At 43.4% G+C, this 20,781-nt stretch overlaps 1 protein-coding gene across 3 annotated transcripts in view; it reads left to right on the top strand.

Annotated features, from left to right (window-relative positions):
• Positions 1 to 20,781, top strand: part of LOC144498909 (uncharacterized) — a 60,719-nt gene that overhangs the window by 7,857 nt on the left and 32,081 nt on the right. For all 3 annotated transcript variants that reach the window (XM_078220799.1, XM_078220797.1, XM_078220796.1), the window contains exons 2-3: positions 6,566 to 6,904; positions 16,653 to 16,982. In XM_078220799.1, the coding sequence (XP_078076925.1) occupies positions 6,566 to 6,904; positions 16,653 to 16,982 (669 nt within the window). The remainder of the gene's footprint in view (positions 1 to 6,565; positions 6,905 to 16,652; positions 16,983 to 20,781) is intronic.

The following is a 20,781-nucleotide window of genomic DNA, read 5'->3' as shown; positions in this document are numbered from 1 at the left end:
CGGTCAATGTCCAGCTCACAGCCAAATCCCTCCGGAGCCTTAAAAACATGGTGCTCGGCCCCGACTGCACTTCTTGTGTCGAGGCGACTCTGGCATGTGAAACACTCATGTCTGAATTGACCCCATTTTGGACAGAACTTCTCATTGGCCTTGGGGTCCGTAGCCCCACAATCTAAGCCATCTTTCAGAGGGGTTTACTGTATTGGCTGTCGCTGCGCAACCTCCACTTGCCAGCTGTCTGGACACATTGTGGTGTTCCATCTTGCTGTCCAGGGGAGGTAGAACAATGACGGATGGCTCTCTACAAGGGAATGCTCCATTTGACCATCAGGGGAATGTTGTAACCAGCAGCCCCATCCAATGGAAAGTAAAATCAGTTGGCAAACTCCCAGTCTGCCTGCATTTTCTGTGGCCTTGTGGAGTCTGTGTTCCATGTTTATGTTGAGTTCAGAGGATGCAGCCCATTTTTCATTATCTGAAAGGGCTGCTCCGCAATTTTTGGTTGCGCTTCAATCCCATACTCCAGATCCTGGCCACACAGGAAAGGAGGGGCATTGGCATCTGCAAGAGGAATTTTCCAGGGTATCCACCGGGGGGCCTCTTGTACTCAGCTGAACTCACTCAACCAATGCAGAGACCATGAGAGACAACATGTAGTCAAGGAATGAAAGGAAGTTTCGTTTATTGCTAATGCATGCATCAGGAGAGAAAATAGTCAGTGAGTGCTGACTATCCTCTCTGGCATAACAGTACATGTGTGAGATTGATATACTCTTCTGAACATTTGAATTTCCCATCCAGCTTGTCACCCACATTGGAGGATCCAATTACAGTATTACACACTATTACCTGATCTAATAACGCGCTACCTGTCAGCAGGATTAGGAGATCATTGGTCCATTGCACCTTAAAGTTCTTCCCTCGTTACTACGAAATCTAACTACGTAAATGCAGTAAATTCAAGAATATTTTCTAACGCCCGCAAATTTTAATTGGTAAGAGGAGTCATTCTCTTGCCCAAATCCTCCTCGCTTATCAGCTTCAGAGACTACACCAGCCTCACCAACCATGGACCAATGTACTTCCATACATTCCAAGCTCTGATTAGCTTGCAGCTGCCTCGCTCAAGCTGATAAGCAAAATTGCTCCTCTATGCTCCTTTGTCCCAAAAGAATTTGGTCGGTCTCATACTGTCTATGTGCCATCATGCTGAGCGGTTAGTTCGCTTGTTGGCCAAGATTCACAGGAAACACAATAATACAGTTTAATTTACTAATACTTGGTTAAATTGTGGTTACCATGATGTGGAGATGTCGGCGTTGGACTGGGCTGAACACAGTAAGAAGTCTCACAACACCAGGTTAAAGTCCAACAGGTTTATTTGGTAGCAAATACCAGAAGCTTTTGGAGCACTGTTCCTTCGTCAGATGGAGTGGAAATGTGCTCTCAAACAGTGCACAGACACAAAATCAAGTTACAGAAAACCAAGTTACGTTCTGTAACTTGATTTTGTGTCTGTGCATTGTTTGAGAGCACATTTCCACTCCATCTGACGAAGGAGCAGCGCTCCGAAAGCTTATGGTATTTGCTACCAAATAAACCTGTTGGACTTTAACCTGGTGTTGTGAGACTTCTTACTAAATTGTGGTTATACAGACAATACCTTTGCATATATTGTATTAGGCACATGGTGAATCCTTATTCTATATATAAGGTGCCTTGTAATCTTCACCTTAACCTAGTTTACTTAAAGTAAATTTGAAATGTGGGCTTTTTATACTAAGAGTTTTATATTATCCTTCTTCAGCATCCAGTTTAGAGGACTTCCTCATTGGTTTGCTCTTGGGTCTGACCAAGGTGGCCATAATGGGTCTCGGTATTGGGCAGTTGAGAGCACTGTTTATTCTGACTGGCTTGCTAGTTTGGCAAGATGTAACAAAGAATTTGCCCCAGGGATCAGTGCTGGGACCTCAACCATTTAGAATTTAAATAAATTATTTGGATGACTGGATGGTTGCCAGATTTGCTGATGATACAATGATAGGTAGAAAAGCAAGTTGTGAGGATGACATAAGGAGGTTACAAATGGACATAGCAGATGTTTGCCGAGTGACTTAACATATCTAAATGTGGTGTAACATTGGAAAATGTGAAATGGTCCATTTTGGCAGGAAACATAAAAGAGAGGCGTATTATCTAAGTGGTGACAGATTGCAGAGCTCTGAAATGCAGAGGGACCTGGGTGTCTCAATGCACAAATCACAATAGGCTAGTATTCAGGTTCAGCAATTAATTAGAAAAGCTAATAGAATGTTTTGATTTGTTGAGAGGACAATTGAATACAAAAGTAGGGAGGTTATGCTTCATGTATACAGGGCACCAATGAGACCACGTCTGGAGTGCAGTGTGCGGTCTTGATTTCCTTATTAAAGCAGGCTAATGGAATGTGCATGTTGTCTTATAAGAGGAAGGGCTGGACAGGCTAGACCTATATCCATTGGAGTTTAGAAGAGTAAGAGGCAACTTGATTGAAACATACATGATCCTGAGCGGTCTGGACAGAATAGAAATGGAGAAGAGGGCGGGATATTTTGGCCGCACTCGCCCTAAGGCTGGAAAATCCCACCCGAAGTTAACAGCCATTTTCATGGTCAGTGTTTGATTTGATTTATTATTGTCACATGTATTAGTATACACTGAAAAGTATTGTTTCTTGCACGTTATACAGACAAAGCATACCGTTCATAGAGAAGGAAATGAGAGAGTGCAGAGTGTAGTGCTACAGTCATAGCTAGGGTGTAGAGAAAGATCAACTTAATGCAAGGTCGGTCCATTCAAAAGTCTGATGGCAGCAGGGAAGAAGCTATTCTCGAGTTGGTTGGTACGTGACCTCAGACTTTTGTATCTTTTTCCCGACGGGAGAAGGTGGAAGCGAGAATGTCTGGTGTGCGTGGGGTTCTTAATTATGCTGGCTGCTTTGCTGAGGCAGCGGGAAGTGTAGACAGAGTCAATGGATGGGAGGCTGGTTTGTGTGATGGATTGGGCTACATTCACAACCTTTTGTAGTTTCTTGCGGTCTTGGTCAGAGCAGGAGCCATAAAGAATCAGAAAGAATGCTTTCTATGGTGCATCTGTAAAAGTGGGAGAGAGTCATAGCTGACATGCCAATAGTTTTCTTAGTCTTCTGAGAAAGTAGAGACATTGGTGGGCTTTTTAAACTATAGTGTCAGCATGGGGGGGGGGCGGGGGGGGATGCCGCTACGATTCCTGTGGAGGGTGGAATGGGAATATTCCGCCCGATGTTTCTTCTTGTGGGAGAATCCAGAACTAGGAGTCAACTGTTTTAAAAATAAGGAGTTGCCCACTTAAAGTGGAGATGAGGTGAAATTTCTTCTGAGGATTGTGTGTCTTTGAAATCTCTTCCAGAAAAGGTGGCAGAAGCAGAGTCTTTGTATATTTTTAATGGCAGAAGTGGACAGATTCTTGGTAAACAAGGGATGATAGGTTATCAGGGGGAGGCAGGATATAGATTTGAGGTTACTATCAGATCAGCCACCATCTACAAGGCACAAGTCTAAAGTGTGATGGAATCAAAAGATAAAATGCAGGAAAATCTCAGCAGGTCTGGCAGCATCTGTAAGGAGAGAAAGGAGCTGACGTTGAGTCAGATGACCCTTTGTCAGCACTCCCCACTTGCCTGGATGGGTGCAACTCCAATGACACTCAAGAAGCTTGACACCATCCCGGACAAAGCAGGCCACTTAATTGGCACCACATCTACAACATTCAATCTCACTACCGTCGACGCTCAGTAGCAGCAGTGCGTACTATCTCCAAGATGCACTGCAGCAATTCACCAAAGATTCTTAAATAGTACCTTTCAAACCCATGACCATTTCCATCTAGAAGGGCAAGGGCAGTAGATACGTGGGAACATCACCACCTACAAGTTCCCCTCCAAGCCACTCACCTTCCTGACTTGGAAATATATCGCTGTTCCTTCACAGTCACTGGGTCAAAATCCTGGAATTCCCTCCCTAACGACATTGTGGGTCAACCCACAATGGACTGCAGCAATTCAAGAAAGCAGCTCACCACCACCTTCTCAAGGGCAACGAGGGATGGACAATAAATGCTGGCCAGCCAGCGACGCCCATGTCCCACAAATGAATTAAATAAAAGCCATGATCTTATTAAAAGGCGGAGCAGGTTCGAGGAACCAAATGGCCTACTCCTGCTCCTTGTTTGAATGTTCTCTCTTCTGTGGTTGCATTTTTGCCCAATCGTCGCTGGAGATGGTGCACAGGTTATCCACCAGTAAGCTGGCGGCACAGTGGTTAGCACTGCTGCCTCACAACGCCAAGCACCTGAGTTCGGTTCCTGGCTTGGGTCACTATCTGTGCGGAGTCGCACGGTCTCCCAGTGTCTGTGTGGGTTTCCTCCAGGGGTTCTGATTTCCTCCCACAGTCCGAAAGAACATGCTAGTTAAGTGCATTGGCCATGCTAAATTCTTCCGAACAGGTGTCAAGAGTGTGGCATCTGGGGAATATTCACAGTAACTTCATTGCAGTGTTAATGCAAGTCTACTTGTGGCAATAATAAATAAACTTTAAGCTTAAAAAGATGGAGGCCTTGCGTGACTGTTGGTGCTGGAGGGGCTAAAGAGCATCATCACTCCCAAAGTGCTATTTTAAGTTGCTAAGTTTCTGTTAAAGCTTAATTGGTTGCGTTGAAATAATGAAGATTACCCCATAAGGGGTCGATCAGAAATATATTTGTTTTACTCTCTAATTTATTTTTAAAGAGTATATAGAGAGACCTCTGGAACACTGGCAGGAACTTATTACATTGTATTCTGTAAATAATTCTATTAAATAAATCTAGTATTAAGTGAAAGATTGGCATCTGGTTTCCTGTTTCACCATTAGGCTTCCAAATGAACATTCCTTCCCCCCCCCACCCCCGCCGGCCCGCCCACCCACCAAAACTTGAGATGAGTGTGATTGCCCTTGACATCAAATCAACATTCAACTAACTGTGGCAAAATTGAAGTAAATGAAAATCGGGGAAAACATTCCACTGGTTGGAGTAACACCAAGATCCTGTTTTTGTTGTTGGAGTCTCAGGACATTGCGACAGGAATTCCTCAGGGTAATGTCTTAGGCTGTATCGAATTCAGTTTCCACATCAATGATCTTCCACCCACCCGGTGGTTAGAATTGGTGATGCTTGCTAATGATTGTGCAGTATTCAGTACCATTTGCAACACCTCCGCATCCATATGCAGCAAGATCTGGATGACGGTTTGGGATGATATTTGGCAAGTAATGTTTATGTCAGGTGTGCAATGCAATGGCCATCTCCAACAAGACAGAGTCTAATTATGTCCCCCTAACATTAAACAGTATTACCATCTCTGAATCCCCCCACTACCAACGTGCCGGAATTGCCATTGACCAGAAACTGAACTAGTCATATAAGTATTGTAACATCAAAGGGAAGTCAGAGGCTGGGAATTCTATAGTGGGTAACTCCTCTCCTGGCTCCTCATTTGCATCAGATCATAAGACGTAGGAGTAGATGTAGGCCATTTGGTCCATCAAGTCTGCTCTGGCATTGATTGACTGATCTAATGTGATAATCCTCAATCCCACTTTTCGACCTTACGACTCTTTGCGGTAAGTAAGTCTACAGATTCACTACCCTCTTGAGAAAAAAAAATTCCTCCTCATCGGTCTTAAAAGATGAATCACTCTTTCTGTGATTATGCCCTGTGGCCCTAGACTCTCCCACAGGGGGGAAAACAATCTCTCCTCCTCTACCCACTCAAGTCTTCTGAGAATCCTGTATGTCTCAATAAGGTCACCTCATTCTTCTAAACTCCAATGAGTACAGGCCCAAATTACTCAACCTCTCCACATAAGAAAATCCCTGCATGCTTGGGACCAACCTAGTGAACCTTCTTTGGATTACCTCCAATGCCAGCATATCTTTCCTTAGATAAGAGGACCAAAACTGTTTCCAGGAATTCCCTGCCCAGAGAGCTGTGCCATTGTATATATTCGAGGCTGAGTTATACATGGTTTTGACTGACAAGGAAATCAAAGTTTTGAGGTCAGGCAGGCAAGTGGAGTTAAGGCATGGCTTTCCAAACTGGAGGGGTTAAGAGTCGTGACCATGGGGTTGCAAGCTCTTCAGCAGCAATGCGTGCTGTCGAAACTATACCAGATCAAAATCCGTAAATCCTTCTCTCACAACATTATGGGTGTACCTACACCAGACACACTGCAACAATTCAAGAAGGTGACTGACCACCACTTTCTTGAGGGAAATTAGGTATAGGCAGCTAATGTTGTCTTTGCCAGGGATTTCCATATCCCATTAAAGTATTTCTTAAAAATCATGTTAGGGAATCATAGATACGATTTGCGTATAATTGCTTCATTGCAGTGTTTTGAAGATGAGTATCTGAAGTGCTACTGTTCCACTTTCAATCGTATATTTTGAATCTCCTTTATTTCTAGCTTTGACAATTGTACTAATATTTAATGCTCTGTTTATTTAGAAACTTTGGAAGTGACAATATTTGCAAACCCAAAGAGTGTCTTAGTGAATGAAGATATTTCCCTGGAATGTAAGTTTACTGGCTATGATGCAGCAGGCTTCAACCTAAACAATGTAGCTGTCAAGTGGACTGGGCCCAACGGTCAGGATATCTATGTCTTTAATGGAGGAAGTGCTTTTCCAAAAAGAAATGGAGCAAAAATGTCAAGAGCCAACTTACAGAAAGGAGATGCTTCACTTCATCTTCCGGACATACAGCTTACTGAAGAAGGGCAGTACACTTGTATTGTGTTTGTCACGCCTGAAAAGACAGAAAAGAAATCGGGATTGGAAGTCTCAGGTAAGACCCTTTATAATGCTATCTCTGGTGTTAGGGAAATGCTAAGCTAGAGCTGTAAAATAAGCAGGCTCCAATTGGATTCAGTGGTTCCTTGGATTGATACATTACCTTTTCATCTGTGAAGCCTGAGGGCATGATCTTATTGTCTCGCCACAATGATCAACCGCCGCAGTGAGCCAGTAAGATTGTGTGCAGGACGAAAAATCCAGTTTGTGCTGCCAATTTAAATATTAATAATCATTAACAAGTCCTGCACAGCATTGTCCCAGCTCACCAAAACTTAACCTCCTCACCGGTTGGTCCACATGCCGGCAACAATCATAGCTGGTCTCCACCAGTAGAGACCAGATGCCATGGCCTCACCGGGGGGAATCACGCGGCCATCTGAACACCCACGTAGTTGGGGCATGGCCAGGCACGGCCTGACGGGCACCCTGGCATTGCCCACCAGGGGTAGTGTCAAAGGGGTGGGGCAAGGGGGAGGGTTTTGTGGGGGGGGGAGGGGGTGGCTCGTTTGGTACTACTTTTGTAATATGTTTCTTTTGTAATATGGCGTCCTGAGTCTTAATGCAGCCCTCGCTGGTGGAATGATGCTCTGCTCCATCTCCTAGCAGTGTATGCGTGTGTGTGAGGAATTAATTTGAAGAGTCTTATTTTTGGTGTGGAATGACAATTTCACCTCTTACATCAGCAAAGTAGACAGTGTGGGAAAATGGAAACTCAGAATAGTGCAGTCGCGATATTTCTCTTAAGGTGAAAAGTGAGGTTGAATGTTAGTGGAGTGGACGAGTTTTATGTGGTAACAACACAAACTACAGCATCTGTTTGATGACACTAGATTAAAGCAATTGGAAAATCATCTGATGCCCGACTGTGATGAGCAATAAAATGCCCAAACGTTTCATCAAGCAGAGTACTCTGACAAATTTAACAGCTCAGAACAGAAAACATAGAAAATAGGTGCAGGAGTAGGCCATTCGGCCCTTTGAACCTGCACCACCTTTCAATATGATCATGGTTGATCATGCACTTTCAGTATCACACTCCCGCTTTCTCTCCATACCCCTTGATCTCTTTAGCCGCAAGGGCCATGTCCAGTTCCCTCTTGAACATCTCTAACGAACTGGCCCCAACAGCTTTCTGTGCTAGAGAATTCCACAGGTTCACAACTATGAGTGAAGAAGATCTTTCTCATCTCAGTCCTGAATGGCTCACCCCTTATTCTTAGACTGTGACCCCTAATTCTGCACCCCCAACATCGGGAACATCCTTCCCACATTTTGCCTGTCCAGTTCCATCAGGATTTTATATGTTTCTATGAGATCCCCTCTCATTCTTTTAAATTCCAGTGAGTACAAGCCTAGTCGATCCAGTCTCTCTTCCGATGTCAGCCTTGCCATTCCAGGAATCAGTCTAGTGAACCTTCGCTGGACTCCCTCAATGGCAAGAATGTCCTTCCTCAGACTAGGAGACCAAAACTGCACATAAAACTCAAGGTGTGGCCTCACCAAGGCCCTGAATAACTGCAGCAAGACATCCTTACTCCTATACTCAAATCCTCTTGCTATGAAGGCTTTCCTCACCACCTACTGTACCTGCATGCCAACCTTCAGCAACTGTTCCACCATGTTACCCAAGGCATGTCGCACTTCCCCTTTCCCTAAACTGTCACCATTCAGATCATAATCTTCCTTCCTGTTTTTGCCACCAAAGTGGATATCCTCACATTGATTCACATTATATTGCATTTGCCAAGTACTTGCCCACTCAGCCAGCCTGTCCGAGTCACCCTGCAGCCTCTGAGCATCCTCCTCACAGCACACACTGCCTCCCAGCTTAGAATCATCTGCAAATTTGGAGATATTGCATTCAGTTCCTTCATCCAAATCATTAATGTATATTGTGAATAGCTGGGATCCCAGCACTGAACTCTGCATTATCCCTCTAGTCACTGCCTGTCACTCTGAAAAAGACACATTTATTCCCATTCTCTGCTTCCTGTCTGCCAACCAGTTCTCTATCCATGTCAATACATTACCCCCAATACCATGAGCTTTAATTTTGCTCACTAATCTCTTGTGTGGGACCTTATCAAAAGCGTTCTGAAAGTCCAAGATACCCAACATCCACTGGTTCACCCTTGTCCACTCTACTGGTCAAAAAATTCCAGAAAATTTGTCAAGCACAATTTCCCTTTAGTGAATCCATGCTGACTTGGGCCGATCCTGCTCAATCATTACATCCTTAATAATTGACTTCAGCATTTTCCCCACCACCGATGTCAGGCTAACCGGCCTATACTTCCCCATTTTCTCTCTCCCTCCTTTTTTAAAAAGTGGGATTATGTTAGCCACCCTCCAATTCACTGGAAATGAATGCTGGAAAATGATCACCAATGCATCCACTGTTTCTAGGACCACTTCCTTGAGTACTCTGGGATGCAGAGCAGCAGGCCTTGAGGACTTATTGGGTTTTAATCCCAGCAATTTTCCCAATATAATTTCCTGACTAAGAAGAATGTCCTTCAGTTCCCCCTTCATGCTAAACCCTCTGTCCTAGTATTTCTGGAAGGTTATTTGTGTCCTCCTTAGTGAAGACAGATCCAAAGTATTTGTTCAGCTGGTCTGCCATCTCTTTATTGCCCATTATGAATTCACCTGATTCTAACTGTAAGGGACCTGTATTTGTCTTCACATGTCTATAGAAGCTTTTACAGTCAGTTTTTATGTTTTCTGCAAGCCCACTCTCATTTTCTATTTTCTCCTTTCGAATTAAACCCTTTGTACTCCTGTGCTGGATTTTACATTTCTCTCAGTACTCTGCTTTTTCGGGCCAGTTTATATGTCTCCTCTTTGGCTTTAAAACTATCCCTGCTTTCCCTTGTTAGCCATGAATGAGCCGCCTTCCCCATTTTATTCTTACACCAGACAGGGATGCACAGTTGTTGAAGTTCATTCATGTGTTCTTTAAATGTCTGCCATTGCCTATCCACTGTCAACCCCTTAAGTATCCTTTGCCAGCTTATCCTAACCAATACACATCTCATACCATCAAAGTTAGCTTTCCTCAAGTTCAGGACCTAGTCTCAGACTTAACTGTGTCACTCTCCATCTGAATGGAGAATTCTACCATATTATGGTCACTCTTCCCCAAAGGATCTCACATCACGAGGTTGCTAATTAATTCTCTCTCGTTACACAATACTCAGCCTAGAATGGCCTACTCTCTAGTTGGTTCTCCGACATATTTGTCAAGAAAACCATCCCTTTTACGTTCCAAGAAATGCTCCTCCATTGCAGTTTGGTGAGCCCAGTCAATATGCAGATTAAAGTCACCCATCATAACTGCTGTACCCTTACTGCACGCATCTCTAATTTCTTGCCTGATGCCATCCCCAACCTCACTACTGCTCTTTGTGGTCTGTACACAACTCCCACTGGTGTTTTTTGGTCCTTTGTTGTTTGGCAGCTCCACCCATACAGATTCTACATTGTCCAGGCTAATGTCCTTCCTTACTATTGTATTAATCTCCTCTTTAACCAGCAACACAACCCCAGCCCTCTTTCATTTCTGTCTATCTTTCCTGAATATTGGATACCCCTGGATGGTGAGTTCCCATCCCTGGTCACCCTGGAGCCAGGACTCCGTGATCCCAATTACATCATATCCATTAATAACTTCCTGCGCAGTTAGTTCATCCATCTTATTACAAATGGTCCTTGCATTGAGACAGAGCCTTCAAGCTTGTTTTTTAGGCATTTATTGCCCTCTTAGAATTAAGATGTAATGTGGACCTTTTTGATTTTTGTCTTTGGTTTTTCTGCCTTCCACTTTCCCCCTTACTGCCTTTTGTTTCTGTCCCCACTTTACTTCCCTCTGGTTTCCTGTATCGGTTCCCATCCCCCTGCCACATCTGTTTAAAACCTTCCCAACAGCACTGGCAAGCACTCCCCCAAGGACATTGGTTCCAGTCCTGCCAGGTGCAGACCATCCGATTTGTACTGGCCCCACCTCCCCCAGAACCGATTCCAATGTCCCAGGAATTTGAATCCCTCCATCTTGAACCATCCCTCACGCCACGTATTCATCTTGGCTATCCTGACATTCCTACTCTGACTAGCACGTGGCACTAGGCAATCCTGAGATGACTACCTTTTGAGGTTCTACTTTTTAGTTTAGCTCCTAATTTCCTAAATTCAGCTTGTAGGACCTAATCATGTTTTTTACCTATATTGTGGGTGCCTATATGCACCAAGACAGCTGGCTGTTCACCCTCCCCCTCCAGAATGCCCTGCAGCTGCTCCGAGACATCTTTGACCCTTGCACCAGAGAGGCAACATACCATCCTGAAGTCTCATTTGTGTCCACAGAAACGCCTGTCTATTCCCCTTACAATTGAATCCCCTATCACTATTGCTCTGCCACTATTTTGTTCTGCCCTCCTGTGTAGCAGAGGCAGCCACGGTGCCATGAACCTGGCTGCTGCCACCTTCCCCTTGTGAGCTATCTCCCCCTTCAGTATCTAAAACGGTATATCTTTTTGGAGGGAGATGACCGCAAGGGACCCCTGCAGTCCCTTCCCATTCTTCCTCTGTCTGGCCGTCACCCATTCCCTATCTCCCTCAGTAAATTTTATCTGCGGTGTGACCAGCTCACTGAATGTGCTATCCACAACTTCCTCGGCATTGCGGATGCTCCAAAGTGAATCCATCTGCAGTTCTAGAGCCGTCAAGCGGCCTAACAGGAGAAAAAGTAATACACAGCACAAGAAATGTCCTCGCACAGCTACAAAGGAACTGCAGCCAAGACAAACAATGAGAATACTGCTAATATTGAATAAATCAAGTGGGGAAAAATTGTAAGTTATGAACACAATTCCAAGAGTGTTACTATGAAACATAATTTTTAAAAGTTACTCAAGAAATTGATATTATGCTAGATATACTATTGGATATCTGAGGGGGTTTTTTTAACCACCACTCTCACTCACTCAGTGTGCATTCTTTCCATAACCCTGAAGAATCTGTGTTCACTGAAGGCAAATTTCTGCAGCAATTCTTTTCAAAATTCTATTTCATGAAGATATTGTCTACTTCCTGCTTGTCCAGGATTTAGAAAATGTCACTATGGAAAACTGCAAGGATCAGTGTTGGGGCCTTAGCTATTTACAATCTATGTTGATGGCTTAGATAAAGAGATGGTGAATAATGTATAAAGCTTTGCTGATTTTATAGAGCTAGGTTGGAATGCATGCTTTTTAAAAGGCATGAAACTTGACTTGAGTTTACTCGTATAGGTGACACAAAGCTAGCATGCAGATACAGTAAACAGTTAGGAAAGCAAACAGCATGTTGCCCTTTATTTCATGGAGAACTAGGAACAGGAGTAGGCCATCTGGCCCCTCGTGCCTGCTCCGCCATTCAATAAGATATTTCATGGAGATTGGAGTACAAGAATAACAGTCTTGTCACAATCGTACTTTGGAATACTTTGAACAGTTTCGGTCTCCGTACTTAAGGAATGATTTTCTTTCATTGGAGGTGGGACAGCATGTGAAAGGGTTAATAATCACATGAGTTTAAAAATCACATAAGCTGCTATGAGAAAAACCAGAAGTCTTTATAAAAGTCGACACAGATAAGCATCAAGGCCTTTAGTCTGAGAGAATTAATTAAATCAGATATCTGGACATGGGAAGAGGGAATGGTATCCACAGACACAAACTGGGACATCAATGATAACTTGTAACAATGACATCAGCTAACATTGATCAAGTCTTCACACTGATTGAATATTATAATTAAGTAGGCATGAATGATTGTGATTGGCTTTAATATCTGCATCTAATGTGTGATGAAACCTTAATCAATAGCTGTGAATGGATAGAGAGAACCCCTATACCTCGATTGGAATATGTTAATTACTTGTAATTGAATTTGAAAACTATAACTGCTTGTGTATTCCTGAATTCTGGCTACATACAGTCTGTGACCTATGACTTCACAGGGTCCTTGCTATAGCTTGAAATGAAAACAGCTGTTTCAGGGAATTATGTGACTTGATCTGGTTACTTGAAGGATCAAAGTTGTGATCAATTTAAAGGCTGAACATCAAAGCCCGCAACAACAAGGGTTCACTTGATTGTTCCCTATGATGAGAGGGTTGCCTATGATGTGAGGCTAAATACATTAGGTCTGTATTCTCTGGAAATACAAGAACTCAAGAGGGTGATATTGAAACATTGAAGATTATGAAGGGACTTAATAAAGACATAAGAACTAGGAACAGGAGTAGGCCATCTGGCCCCTCGTGCCTGCTCCGCCATTCAATAAGATAATGGCTGATCTTTTTGTGGACTCAGCTCCACTTACCCACCCGCTCACCGTAACCCTTAATTCCTTTACTGTTCAAAAATTTATCTATCCTTGCCTTAAAAACGTTCAATGAGGTAGCCTCAACTGCTTCACTGGGCAGAGAATTCCACAGATTCACAACCCTTTGTGTGAAGAGATTCCTTCTCAACTCAGTCCTAAATCTGCTTCCCCTTATTTTGAGGCCATGCCCCCTAGTTCTAGTTTCACCTGCCAATGGAAACAACTTCCCTGCTTCTATCTTATCTATTCCCTTCATAATCTTTTATGTTTCTATAAGATCTCCCCTCATTCTTCTGAATTCCAATGAGTATAGCCCCAGTCTACTCAGTCTCTCCTCATAAGCCAACCCCCTCAACTCCAGAATCAACTCAGTGAATCTCCTCTGCACCTCCAGTGCCAGTATATCCTTTCTCAAGTAAGGAGACCAAAACTGTACACAGTACTCCAGGTGTGGCCTCAGAAACACCTTATAGAGCTGCAACATAATCTTGCTGTTTTTAAACTCCATCCCTCAAGCAATAAAGGACAAAATTCCATTTGCCTTCTTAATTACCTGCTGCACCTGCAAACCAACTCCTTAAGTCTTGCACAAGGACACCCAGGTCCCTCTGCACAGCAGCATGCTGCAATTTTTTACCATTCAAATAATAGTCCATTTTGCTGTTATTCCTACCAAAATGGATGACCTCACATTTACTAACATTGTACTCCATCTGCCAGACCCTCGCCCACTCACTTAGATTATCTATATTCTTTTGCAGACTTTCAGCGTCCTCTGCACACTTTGCTCTGCCACCCATCTTAGTGTCATCTGCGAATTTTGACACACTACACTTGGTCCCCAACTCCAAATCATCTATGTAAATCGTAAACAATTGCAATCCCAACACTGATCCCTGAGGCACACCACTAGTCACTGATCGCCAACCAGAAAAACATCCATTTACCCCCACTCTTTGCTTTTTGTTAGTTAACCAATCCTTTATCCATGCATTACCCGTAACACCGTGCACCTTTATCTTATGTAGCAGTCTTTGGTCTGGCACCTCGTCAAATGCCTTCTGAAAATCTAGATACAACACACCCACAGGTTCCCCATTATCCACTGCACATGTAATGTTCTTAAAGAATTCCACCAAATTAGTCAAACGTGACCTTCCCTTCATGAACCAATGCTGCGTCTTACCAATGGGACAATTTATATCCAGATGTCTCGCTATTTCTTCCTGGATAGATTCAAGCATTTTCCCTACTACAGAAGTTAAACTAACTGGCGTATAGTTACCTGCCTTTTGTCTACCTCTTTTTTTAAAAACAGTGGCGTCACATTTGCTGTTTTCCAATCTATGGGAACCACCCCAGAGTCCAGCGAATTTTGGTAAATTACCACTGGTGCATTTGCTATTTCTCCCGCCATCTCTTTAAGTACCCTGTGATGCATTCCATCAGGACCAGAAGACTTGTCTACATTTAGCCCCTTTAATTTGCCCAACACTTCCTCTTTCGTGATAATAGTTTCTAGGTCCTCACCTGCCATAGCCTTCCTGTCATCAATTTTTGGCATGTTATTTGTGTCTTCCACTGTGAAGACCGACACAAAATACCTGTTCAATACCTCAGCCATTTTCTCATTTCCAGTTATTACATCCCCCTTCTCATCCTCTAAAGGACCAATGTTTACTTCCGCCACTCTTTTTTGTTTTATATATTTGTAGAAACCTTTGCTGTTTTTATATTCTGAGCTAGTTTACTCTCATAATCCATCTTCCTTTTCTTTATAGCTTTCTTCATGACTTTCTGTTGACCTTTAAAGATTTCCCAATCCTCTAGGTTGCCACTAATCTTTGCCACTTTGTATGCATTTTCTTTCAAATTTGATACCCTCCTTTATTTCCTTAGATATCCATGGCTGATCATCTCTTTTTCTACAGTCTTTCCTTATCACTGGTATATAAGTTTGCTGAGCACTGTGAAAGATCGCTTTGAAAGTCCTCCACTATTCCTCAATTGTCCCACCATAAAGTTTTTGCTCCCAGTCTACCTTAGCCAACTCCTCCCTCATCCCTTTGTAGTCTCCTTTGTTTAAGCTTGGCAGAATTGACACAGTTTTCTTTCCCCTGGTTGGGGATTTGGGAACGGGGGGGGGGGTACAATCTTGGGTAAAAGGGCGATTATTTAGAACAGAGATGAGGAGAGATTTCTTCATTCAAAGGGTTGTGGACCTTTGGAACTCCCTACCCCAGAGAGTTGTGATGCTCCATCATTGAATACGTTGAGGTGCACAGAGTTTTGGTGTCTCAGGGAACAAAGATACGAGGCGTGGGTAAGACAGTTAAGTTGAAGGAGCTTCAGCTATGATCATATTAGATGGCGGAGGGTGCTCGACAGGCCGGATCGTCTCCTCCTGCTCCTCTTACATTTCAAAAAAAAGCATTGTGCTACAAATAATTATAAACTATGGTTCCTAAATTTTAAATTGTTTAATAAACCCCTTTGTAATCTTGGCCTTCCATATCCCTGTAACCTCCTCCAGGCTTTACTAACCCCATCCAGAATACACCATTCCTTTGGCAGTGGCCTCCCCAATTCCAGCATTCCTTCAATAATCCAAATCCTTTTCTTTTGGTATTTCCTACCAAAGCATCTTACATGTGTTAATTCAGACTCATTTGAGCACTTTTATCTTTGTCAGAAGCTTGTGGTTTCGTGTCCCACTCCAGAACTTAAATCAAACAATTAAAAGCTGATACTGCATTGTGCATCACTGAGGGAGTTCTGTACTGTCAGAGGTGTGGTGTCTCGATGAGATACTAAACGAAGGCCCTGTCGATCTCTCGGAGATAGTGTTGTCCCATCTTTTAAATCCACCTGAGAAGAGTGGGAGAGTTACCTTTAAGAAAACTGATCTTCTGGTCATTGTCAATCACATTGTTTGCTGGCTGTGTGAAAATTGACTGCCATGATTCCTACATGACAACAGTTACACTTCAAAAGTACTTAATTGATTGTAAAAATCTTTGGGATGATCTTTGATTTTTAAAAGGTGATTTATAGACTGCATCTATTTTTTTCTTCCACTTTCTTTTCCTCCTTTTAGAGATTAGGTAAAGATGTTTTATCCCTCTTCTCCAATTTCTCCCCATCCTTGTTGGTGACGGATGAATCTGGAATGTTTCCATCCAAATTTGAGATTAATTTACTCTGGGTATAATTGTGCACCATCTTGTAGAAACCTGTATGAATGGAATAGCTGAAGAGAGACAAAGTGTTGTTTTTGGTACATGGTTGTATGGAATAACTTAGACCTGGGTTTAGATCTTTCTGGGAATGCCTTATACCTATCTGACCTATTCCCACATTTGTCTTTAATGCAGCTCGACCAGTGGTCAGTTTATCCAAAGAACACATCAACATTTTGATTGGATCTGAGGGAACCTTGAATTGTGATGTTACAGGATTTTACCCGAAGCAGCATGGACTCATCTGGCAAAAGATCCCAAACAAAGGATCTAAGGAACCAAAAAACCTAACAGATATCTGGACCACAGCCACAATTCTCAATAATAATGGAACCTTCAGTGTTTCCAGCAGAATAACAATTGTACCAACATTGGATGATGATGGAGATGTGTACAGATGTTTTGTGACTCACCGGTCAGCTCGTCCTGATGGCATTTCACAAGAAAGTACACTCACAGTGGAAGGTATGTTCCTTTCTTTGCAAAAGATTTTTCAGTGCGTTTTTATTAAAGCTTACAAACATTTAAGCCGATTTATTACCATTGGATTTCTACTTCAATTTGCATCTGACTTAAATCAGGAATTCATCCTTTATTATTCCACAATTAAATGACTATTGTATGCAATAATTATTCAAATTAACCAGACAAAATTTATCTGCGTTTAATAGTACCACATGTTGGAATTTTATTAAACTGCTGTCAACACTAGTTAAACAGTGTTATCTTCAAATAATCTGTACAGTGAAATTTGTTTGTGCCCAGATATGGTGACTTAATTTCCAATATTCTCAAATTGATTCAGAGAACAATGAATACCGTGAGATCCCACTTAATGGTTGCATTCCTGAAAATTCCGACTGTGAAACAACCTTGATTCCTATGGGAACCCATGATTCTCACAATGTTCAAGCTGGAGTTTGGTTTTTCTGGGTGAGAAGCTTTACCATACGTGTAGTGCTGTGCATTCCCAGCTGGAATTATTTGAAAAATAAAATAAATCACTGAATAGAACAGAAATATTGTACAAAATCAAATTAGAATCACTACAGTGCAAAAGGAGGCCATTTAGCCTATCGAGCCTGTACCAACAACAATCACACTCAGGTCTTATCCCCAGAACTCCACGTATTTACTCTGCTAATCTCCCTGGCACTAAAGGGCAATTTAGCATGGCCAAACAAGCTAACCTACACACCTTTTGGAGTGTGGGAGAAAACCAGAAATAACACTAAATCAACCAAACAAACCCTGGGTAACACAGCTTCCATGTCTCACCCACTGAAACGCAGATCAACTCTTTGCTTGCTTACCTTTTGCACACTGTCTCTGTCTCCTTTCCCATTCTGTTTGTCTCTCTCTCTCTCTCTCTCTCCTTTCTTAACCCCTGTCTCAATTCCATCTCACCCCCAACCCAGGGCAGTGCTCTGACTAACTCCCAGTCCAAGGCTGAAGCTGAGCCCACTGCTTGAACCTCTTCCTGACTATCTATATAGGCAAAGTCCTGGGCAATGGATTGAGCAAACCTTCCACCGTGACCACCCCCGTCCCCACCTAAGTTGTTGAATTGATAAGAAATCAACTGAAAGATGCACTGAAGGCTAGAAGCGCACATGATACTCTGGCTGATGGAGTTCCATGACCATCATCAAAAGTGGCTCGGTATCATCACTCAGCATTTGGCTTGCTCAGTCAGTAAAGACATAGCTGCTAGACTGAGTCAGCAGCAGGTGATGAGATAACCAACGAGGGAGAAAACAACTTCTTGACCTCTCACCAATCCACCTGTAACAGATGTCTCTGTCCAAAGTGTGGCATCAAGGATGCCCTAGCCAAACTGGAATCAATGGGTATCAGGGGGCAAACACTCCACAGGTTAGAGTCATACCTGGTGCATAAGATGGTTGTGGAGGGTCAGTAACCCCAGCTCCAGGACATCTCTGCAGGAGCTCGTCAGGGTAGTGTCCTAGGCCCAACAATCTTCAGCTGCTCTGACCTTCCCTCCATCATAAGGTCAGAAGTGGGGATGTTCATCGATGATTGTGTCCAGCATCATTCACGACTCCTCAGATACTGAAGCAGTCCATGGTTAAATGCAACAAGATCTGGACAATATCCAGGCTTGGGCTGACAAGTGGCAAGTAACATTCGTGCCACACAAATGCCAGGCAATGACCATCACCAATAAGCGACACTCTAACCACCGTCCTTTGACATGCAATGGTGTTATCATTACTGATTCCCCCACTGTCAACATTCTTGGGGTTACCATTGACCAGTAACTGAACTGGACTCACCACATAAACAAACACAGTAGCTACAAGAGCAAGTCAGAGGCTAAGAATACTGTGACGAGTAACTCACCTCCTGACCCCCCTACTGACCCCCCTAAGCCTATCCACCATCTACAAGGCACAAGTCAGGAGTGTGATGGAATACTCCCCACTTGCTTGGATGGGTGCAACTCCAACAACACTGAAGAAGCTTGACACCATCCAGGACAAAGCAGTCCGCTTAATTGGCACCACATCGATAAACATTGAATCTCTCCACCACCGACGCTCAGTAGTAGCAGTGTGTACTATCTACAAGATGCACTGCAGCAATTCACCAAAGATCCTTAGACAGCATCTTCCAAACCCATGGCCACTTCCATCCAGAAGGACAAGAGCAGCAGATACATGGGAACCTGCAAGTTCCACTCCAAGCCACTCACCATCCTGACTTGGAAATATGTCGCTGTTCCTTTGCAGTCACTGGGTCAAAATCCTGGAATTCCCTCCCTAATGGCATTGTGGGTCAATGTACAGCACATGAACTGCAGCGATTCAAGAAGGCAGCTCACCACCACCTTCAAGGGCAATTAGGGATGGGCAATAAATGCTGACCAGCCAGCGACGCCCGTGTCCAATAAATGAATTTTAAAAGAGACACTATTTGTAGGAGTGACCCCCACACAGTCATTGTAAAGATGAAGACAATAGGCTTTGCTGATTCAACACCAGAGATGGGGAGGGGGTGGTCATGTTGGGAGGTTTCCTTGTCCATGTTTGACCTGATGCCATGAAACTACATGAGGTCAGGAGGCTGTGTTGAGGATTCCCAGGGCAATTCCTTCCCGACTGTATACAGACACGTTGTCACCTCTGGTGGGTCTGTCCTGTCCTGATAGGACATACCCAGAATTGGTGATAGGGGTGTCTAAGACACCGCTGTAAGGTATGATTCTTTGAGAATGACCATGTCAGGCTGTTGCTCTACGAGTCTGAGAGACAGCTTTCCCAATTTTGGCACTAGCCCCCAGATGGTAGTAAGGAGGACTTTGCAGAGTCAACAGGGCTGGTTTTGCCATTGTCATTTCCAGTTCCTAGGTCAATACTGGGTGGTCCATCCGGTTTTGTTCCTTCTGTTCCATTTGCAGAAGTTAAATACAACTGAGTGGCTTGCTTGGCCTTTTCACTGGGCATTTAAGAGTCAACCACATTGCTGTGGATCTGAAGTCACATGTAGGCCAGACCAGGTAAGGATGGCAGGTTTCCTTCCCTAAACGACATTAGTGAACCAAATGGGTTTTTATGACAATGTTTTTATGGTCATTTTTGGACTTCTAATTCCAGTTACTTTTATTTCATTTTTAAATTCCACTCAGCTATAGTGGGATTCAAACCCAGGTCCCCAGAACATTGACCCTGGGTGTTCAGATTACTAGTCAAGTGACAATACCACTGCCACCACCTCCCTGAAGACTGGTGCTCCACAATTTGCCATGTCCCTAGCCAAGCTACTCAGTATAACAACAATTCTGGCATGGATGTCAATGTGATAAATTGCCCAGTTAAGTTCTATCCACAAAAACAGGACAAATCCAACCCAGTCAATTACTGCCCCAGTCTACCCTCAAAGATCAGCAAAGTAATGGAAAGTGTTGTGGTCAGTGCTATGAAGCACCACTTCACCCGCAAAAACTTGCTCACTGATGCTCAGTTTGGGTTCTACTGGGGATACTCCGCTCCCGACTGCATTACAGCTATAATTACTTCAATAAGGCACAGGAGGTTGGCCTTTTGGAGTAGGAACTCCCTGATTGAGGTCAGAATTGTCTGCCCAATCAGAGAGTCTCATGTGTGTATAAAACCGGGGGTGTCAGGTATTCTGGCACTCCGGATTCTGATTGTGTGCCAGAGGCACTCTATGAATGAAATAGAGTTTGTAAGTAAAGGGGAATCTGGTGAAGAGACGCCGGCCTCCGAGGAGATATTTCAAC

This window comes from Mustelus asterias, chromosome 9 (genome assembly GCF_964213995.1).
Source record: "Mustelus asterias chromosome 9, sMusAst1.hap1.1, whole genome shotgun sequence".
NCBI classification, from domain to species: Eukaryota; Metazoa; Chordata; class Chondrichthyes; order Carcharhiniformes; family Triakidae; genus Mustelus; species Mustelus asterias.
This window is presented reverse-complemented; position numbering and strand designations above follow the sequence as displayed.